This window comes from Nannospalax galili, unplaced genomic scaffold (assembly GCF_000622305.1).
Source record: "Nannospalax galili isolate Female #2095 unplaced genomic scaffold, S.galili_v1.0 scaffold342, whole genome shotgun sequence".
In the NCBI taxonomy this organism is placed as follows: domain Eukaryota; kingdom Metazoa; phylum Chordata; class Mammalia; order Rodentia; family Spalacidae; genus Nannospalax; species Nannospalax galili.
In genome coordinates this window covers 513,989-521,662 of record NW_008349359.1, presented here as the reverse complement: position 1 = coordinate 521,662, position 7,674 = coordinate 513,989, and the positions used below count along the sequence as shown (strand labels likewise).

At 46.3% G+C, this 7,674-nt stretch overlaps 1 protein-coding gene across 2 annotated transcripts in view; it reads left to right on the top strand.

Moving 5' to 3' along the window:
- The first annotated feature begins 4,466 nt into the window (after nucleotides 1-4,466).
- Ppp1r14d (protein phosphatase 1 regulatory inhibitor subunit 14D) overlaps nucleotides 4,467-7,674 on the top strand; it is a 10,876-nt gene continuing 7,668 nt past the window's right edge. Inside the window, exons 1-2 of one of the 2 annotated variants that reach the window (XM_008846775.3) lie at nucleotides 4,467-4,724; nucleotides 6,485-6,527. In XM_008846775.3, coding sequence (XP_008844997.1) covers nucleotides 4,467-4,724; nucleotides 6,485-6,527 — 301 coding nt within the window. The remainder of the gene's footprint in view (nucleotides 4,725-6,484; nucleotides 6,528-7,674) is intronic. The other variant, XM_008846776.3, reaches the window with a different exon arrangement.

Here is a 7,674-nt window from a genome sequence, read left to right as displayed (position 1 = left end):
CAACCGGCAGCAGTGGGAGGGGGGCCAGCAGCAACCGGCAGCAGTGGGAGGGAGGAAGTTTTGGGTGATGTCCGGCTTGTGTATGGAACATGAAAAGGTCAGCTCTTTCTCAGCAGTTAGAATTATTTTACTTCTTCCTTGTTCTGAATATTTTTCTTTGGTCTGGGGGACTTGGTTTGAATTCACTTTAACCTAGGGGGCTTTAGTTTGAGTCCATCACAGGTGCCTGAAGAGGCCAGGGACATTGGATTCCCTAGAACTGGAGGTACACGTAGTTGTGAGCTGCCCAACATGGGACTGAGAACCAAACTTGTGTCTTCTGGCAGAGCAGGATGTGCTCTTAAGCACTGAGGCCTCTCTCCAGCCCTTGACCTCTTCTAAAGTTTTATTTTAGGAGTCAGTCACATAATGGTAGAAGTCAATACAATGGGTGTAGAAACTTAGCATTGGGGCTGGAGAGATGGCTCAGCAGTTAAGAACACTGGTTGTTCTTGCAGAAGACCCACATTTGAATCCCAGTACCTACATAGCAGCTAACAACTGTCCATAACTCCAGCTCCAGGGGATCTGGCAGCCTCTTCTGTCCTCTTCAGGCATTGCATGACACAGGTACCCTTACCTACACGCAGGCAATACACGCATACACATAAAATAATAAATAAAATATTTTTTTAAAAAAAGAAACAGCATCATTAAGGCAACTGGTATAAATCCTGAAAGGAAGTATATAAGGGCTGGAGAGATGGCCAGTAGTTAAGAGCACTGACTGCTCTTGCAGAGGACCTGGGTTTAATTCCCAGCACCCACATCATGGCTAACAACTATCCATAACTCCAGTTCCAGGGAATCTGACACCTTCTGACTTTCATGGGTACTGCACAACATGAGTGCACTTACGCGCATGCAGGCAATACACACAAAATAAAAATAATAAATATAATTTTTTTTGTCTTTTTGAGACAGGGTCTCCCTGTAGCCCCAGCTGTTCTGGAACTTACTATGTAGACCAACCAGGCTGGCCTCGAACTCACAAAGATCCACCTGCCTCTGCCTCCTAAGTGCTGGGATCAAAGGTATGTATTACCATGCCTGGCATAAATATAATTTTTTTAAAAAAAATGAAGTATAGAGAGTAGCTTAGACTCTAGTCTCCATCTGGCTTAGATGCTGAGAACTCAGCAGACCCCCTGAGAGTGCCTGGACCTGGCCTCCACGTGGTGATGGAATCCCACTGAAACTGGCCAACACCCCATGGAAAACAGATGATGCAGAGACCTGAAGGTTCAGTGCCTTGCCACAACAGGAGGAAGATCATTCTACATCTACTACCCCCTCCAAGGTTCAGGGACTTTTGCAGAAGAGATTGGCAGAAAGAATGTAAGAAACAGAGGAAGGGGTGGAGTGTTCTGGAAGTGTCCCCTCCCACCACTATGCCGGCAAGCTATAGTCACGGCCTCCTTCCCATTCTCATCAAGGAGTAGAGGGGAGAGTCATTTACGCCTCCCAAGCAGTCAGTCCACCTTAGCTGCATATGCGGGGAGGGGCAAAGGATATATAAACCAAGAACACCAAAAGGCACCTCTTTCACCATTTTGTGTGGCTGTCGGGAAGTCACAGGATCTGTATTTGAGTGTGGACTTTACGGCACAGTCATAAGTGTGGGGCACCCACTCTTCTGTAAATAAATCCCTACCCTATGCTCTGTTAAAAAAGATTAATAATTTTTTTTTAAAAAAGGAAGTATAGCCCAGAGTGGTGACACACACCTTTAATCCCAGCACTTGGGAGGCAGAGGCAGGCAGATCTCTGTGAGTTTGAGGCCAGCCTGGTCTACATAGTGAGTTCCAGGTCAGCTGGGGCTACAGGGAGACCCTGTCTCAAAAAAAAACCAAAAAAAAAAAAAAAAAAAGGAATGAGGATGTAGCTCTGTTGGTAGCATGCTTGTTTAATGTGTACAAATACCTGGGCTTGATCTCCAGGACTGCATAAACCAATGTAATCCCGACACTTGGGAAGTGGAGACAGGAGGATCAGCAGTTCAAGGATATCTTCAGCTACATATCCAGATTGAAGTTAACCTGAGTTCAATCCCTAGAACTCACAAAAAAGCTGTCTATGGTGGTGCACACCTATAATCCCAACACTCTTATAGTGGGAGGCAGAGAGGTGAATCACCCCGAAACTCACAGGGCAGCTAGCCTACAGCATAGAGTATAGCTGAAACAGCAAGAGAAGCCCTGTCTCAATAATGAGGTGGAAGGAGAGAACCAGTTCCCAAAAGTTGTCCTCATGGCAGGTGTGCCCCTGAACTTACACAGAATAATAATATATATTCATTTTAAAATTTGCAGGTAAGGGGGCTGGAGAAATGGCTTAGTGGTTAAGAACACTAGTTGTTCTTGCAGAAGACCCAGGTTTGAATCCCAGCACCCACATGGCAGCTAACAACTGTCCATAACTCCCGTTCCAGGGGATCCAATGGCCTCTTCTGTCCTCCATGGGCATTGCATGACATGAGTGCACTTACCTACATGCAGGCATAACACTCATACACATAAAACAAAAATAACAAGAGATAAAGTGCTTGCCTAGCATGTGTGAGGCCCTGGGTTCCATCCCAGTACCACACACAGTATATGCACATACTCACAGAGGATGCCTCATAAAAGAACAATCATTATTTCAAGAGAACTGAAGCCAAATGGTGATTGTAAGGGTGAGAGGTTGCATCTAGAGAAGAAAGGAAAAACATTTTTTCCATTTGTTTTTCTGAGCTGTTCATTAACAGGAAAAATAAATCCAGCCTTCTGTACTTTGGGTGATATTTATTTATTTATTTATTTTTGAGACAGGATCTCCCTGTAGCCACAGCTGGCCTGGATTCATTATGGAGACCAGGCCGGCCTCAAACTCACAGAGATCACCCTGCTTCTGCCTCCTGAGTACTGGAATTAAACTACACCCAGCTATTTATTATTTTTATTTTATGTGTACAAGTGTATTGCCTGCATGTATGTGAGTGCACACGTGTCATGCAATGCCACGGAGGTCAGAAGAGGGCTTCAGATTTCCCTGGAACTGGAGTTAAGGACGGTTCGTAGCTGCCATGTGGGTGCTGGGAATTGAATCCCGGTCCTCTGTAAGAGCAGTCAGTGCTCTTAACCACTGAGCCATGTCTTCAGCCCCTATTTATTTTTATTTTATGTGTTTCAGAGTTTTATCTGAATGAATGCAGGTGCACTACATGTATAAAATGCCCAAGGAGGCCAGAAGAGGGCATCAGATCCCTTGGGACTGGAGTTACAGATGGTTGTTAGTTGCCATGTGGATGCCAGGAACATAATCCAAGTCCTCTGCAAGAGTAGCCAGTGATCTTAGCCAACTCTCCAGCCAACCCCCGCCACCCCCCACACACACTTTTTTTGAGACAAGGTCTTCCTATAGCCCCAGGTGGCCTAGAACTTGCTATGTAGGCTAGGCTGGCCTTGATCTCATAGAGATCCATCTGCCTCTGCACAACCCCACCCCCATCCCACAGTGCATAAGCCACCATGCCAGGCTAGAGTTTTTTTCCTTTAACAAAGGACTAAATGAAAACAACCTCCCTTTAGAATGCAAGTTTGTTCAAGAATAAAGCCTGGGCACCTGTGTGAGTTTAGGTCCGCAGGTGTCTTGTGTCAGGAAGAAGCTTAATCAGGGAAGGGTCACATGACAATAAACATGGCTTCCTAAGCACTTGGCTCCAGAATGAGAATAGACATCATAGGCCAGGTTTGCATAGATTTACCTTTAGCAAGCACACAGACAGGGCTGATAGTAGCTTTAATCAGACACACCCAGACACTGGAACATTGTGCCCACAAGGTCATAGGTAGCTATTTGCAAACTTCATCTACCATCTACTGGCTGAGTTTGCCCTTGGTGGTGCCTCACTCTAGGCAGGAATGCTGGCCAGCCAGGGCTCATGCTGTGCAGGAAGAGAGCTGTGACCACGATTGCTCAGGCCTGGAGAGGACAGTGTAGTTCCAGGAACTTGGGATGCAAAGGTACTTCAGGTGGATGAGTTGAGTTGTACTCCAGAGCTGTCCACAGAACACAGATGGGAGCCCCTGCACCCCTCAGGGCTCAAGTGCTCCTTCCTTCCTCTTCCCAAGGCATGGCGGCAGCCTCGACCTTTGCTTGTCTGAGGTTTATGTTATTGTGGGCCCCAGCAGCTGCAGAAAGGGAGGCTGATACATAGCCCTTAGTGCCACTGGCTGGCAGAGAGAAGCCAAGAGACTGGAAATCATAGCACTAGACAAAAGCCTATTGATCTTTGACCCCTGCCCTTCCCAGGGAGCCTTGGCCCTCTTCCCACCTCCTTTCTTCCCTGCAGGCCTCACCCTCCGTTCACTGTCCCCTCATTTCCTCTGTGCTCTTGCTTGGACTGGCAGTTTTCCCCAGCTGCTGCCTAGACCTATCTATCCATGCTGCCTTCAAATGCTGCTTCTTGCACATCTCCCACACCCAACACAGACAACCCAGACAAGAAGGTCCAGTGGGCTTCTGAGAAGAGACGGAGGATTTCATCCACAGACTCAGAGTCAAAGACCCACGTGGACCCTTCGAAGTTGCCCAGGTCCCGGAGACCCAGCCGGCTGACAGTGAAGTATGACAGGAGTGAACTTCAGCGCTGGTTGGAGATGGAGCAGTGGGTGGATGCTCAGATTCAGGAGCTCTTCCAGGTGGGTAGCCCAGGAGAGGTTGCTGGATAGTGGTCCTGGGGCCTGGCCATGGAACAGATAGCCTGCTTAGAGACCTCCAGAAGAGCTGGAGGGCTAACGTGAGACGCTCCTTGAAGCATGCTCCTGCAGATGGAAGGAAAGTCATGACTGTGCCTTTAACCTCTGTGATTTGGGGAGGGCCTTTTAACACTGCTGAGACTCAGTTCTAATCTATACAATGGGATTATCCATGCCTGCTAAGTCTTTTTGCAAAGCTTTTTGACACTCAGAATAATTGAAGGGAAAATACTTGGCCAGACTATTTTACTATGTTTTATGTCTAAATTTACTGTTCAATGTGCATCCATGCCTAGAGCCACATTGTCTAGTCTTGTTGCTATCAGTACTGTGACTTTGAATAAATTAAAGCAAATATAATTTAAAAATTAGGTCCCAAGTTATATAGCTACATTGAAGTGTTAACTGGCCCCATATACCATGTTGCTAGTAGAGCTGTGAACCATCTCTATGGGGTGTGCAGGGATCCCTTTTAGAATGAACAACGCAGATCTAGAGAGTGAGCAGAACCAGGGGCAAGTACCAAAGTCCTGACCCCACTCAGCTTTGACCATGGTTCTGACTGCCTTTCTCCAACTCACCCTGAGAAAAGGATGAGTCTTGCAGTTGAAGGAGAACCTTCTTAGTCTCAAATCTGGATCCTAGAGCAGTAGGAACTGTTGCTTCAATAACGTTTTGAGCTCTTCTCAATATCTTAGCCACAATGCTAAGCCTCGACATGCATATTTAACCCTCCCCACAACATCATTAGGTAGGTGCTGTTTTATAGCTGAGAGAATGGAGGCTTAGAGCTGGTGAATATAGCTCAGTTGGTAGAATGCTTGTCTAGCATGAATGAAGCCCTGGGTTTGACTCCCAGCACTGTATGAATGGTTCATGGTGGCATGTTCCCGAAATCCCAGCACTGGGAAGGTCAAGGCAGGAGAGTCAGAAGTTTGTCATCCTCAGCTACTTAGTGAGTTTAGGGCTAGCCTGGGACACATGAGTAACTTGACGGTCACACAGCTAGGAAGTCATAGGACTAAGAACCGTAGTTCAAACCCTACCTATTTGAGCAGCCAGTGAGTCTGCACACCTGGAATGCTTAAGAAAAAAACTTCCTCTCTCCTGCTCCAGTTCCTCCTCAACTGAATTTCAATCCACTAAGGTGGGCCCAGGCACTGGGCAGTTATTATAAGCTCCACAGTTGGTTCTAACATGCGGCTGAGCAGAGAGCCAGTAGACTAACCCAGAGGACCAGGAGTCCTGCTCCTTCATAAGATGTGCTCATCTTCCTTTCTCCCTTCCTCCCGCCTCCCCTTCTTTCCTCCCTTCCCTCCCTTGCTTCTTTGCTTCTTTCCTTCCTCAGGCCTTATGCTTCTTTGTGGGGTAGCAAGGTTCTGTGATTCTTATAGGTGAAGATAAGTAGAGAAGAATGATGGACAGGGCCTGGTCAGTTTTGCAGCTCACGGATCATGTGTCTGTTTAGTCTAGGTGTTTCCCTTGTCCCCCAAAGCATCCTGAACTCACTTGTAGAAGGGTGAGAGATACCCCAGAGTTGGGAGCCAGAAGTAAACTTTCTTGGTTCCTATCTGTTCTAATCTTGCAGGGCACCTCCACCCACCTCCATTTTATATACTTCCAGCAGCCCCCCTCTCCATACTGGCTCAGTTTCAATTTCAAAGCATTTATTTTGCATTTGCATAAAAAGTCTCATATTTCAGACACCTCAGGGCAAGTCCTGCCAGGCAAAAGAGAAAGACAGTAGCTAATGAACCATGTTTTACAAGAAGATGAAGGAGGGGAAACTGTCATGAACCTGTAACACTGGAAAACAAAGCTCCCAGGCAATGACTGGAATAAAGTACCTGGCCTGTGGTTGCCAGGGCAACTGTTCAAAGGTGCCAGGTGGCAGATCTTCTCCCAATCCCTGATCTTTTCAGCAGGAAGAAGCTAAGTGCCTGGGGAAGCCCCAGATAGCTGGACATCTTGGGCAGAGGTCAAGGTAACTCTAGCCTTACCCTGCTCCAATTCTGTCTTCACACCACCCTCCAGGGCTCTATCCTGCATGCTCACCTTGGATGGCACCACTGGGAGTGGTCATAAGAATGTGTCACTTGTTTAATGCCATTCAACCTTCCCTCTTTGGAGGGCCTGACTTCTCCCTGGGTATGTAGCCTGGCTTGGGGGTCTTTGAGGAATCAAGTCTGGAGATACAATGTTTGGGGAACCTGGAGCTTCTGTTTTCAGGAGATAGCCTGAGGATTTGGTTTCTGGACAGGGACTTAAATGCCAGTGCATTTAAAGAGACCCGTACTTAACATCTCTGCCTCTTCAGTGCTGGAATTAAAGATGTGTACCACCAAAATCAACTTTATTGAATATAAACTGACATAGAATAAAATGTGCCCTTTGCAGTGTAAATCATATATCTTGCCCTATGTAAAACATCATACTAACAAAGTAACTTTTCTGTCACCTGAGAAGTTCCCTTTAAACAAAGTGTGTAATTTTATTGCTATCCTGTCTGGTTTTGTGTTTTATTTGAGATATGGTCTTGCTATATAATGCTGGTGGATCTGATATTCTATATGTACCCCAGACTGACCTCACATGCACAGCAGTTCCCCTGCCACTGTCTCTTAAATGCTGGGATTACACTAGTATGCCACCTGGCCTGGCCTCAATATCTGTTTATACTGTGACTCACTACCACTAACATGAAGGCTCTTTGAAGGCAAGATCTTTGTTCACTGAAGTTCCTAAATTTACAGTGCCAAGTCAACTATAGCTCCTAGACACCTACACCTGCTTGTTGAAAGATAAGTTTGAAAAGATTCAATAATCAGATGGAAAAGGTGAATTTTTTTTTTTTTTGTTTTTTTTAAAAAGGGTCTCCCTTTAGTCCCCGCTG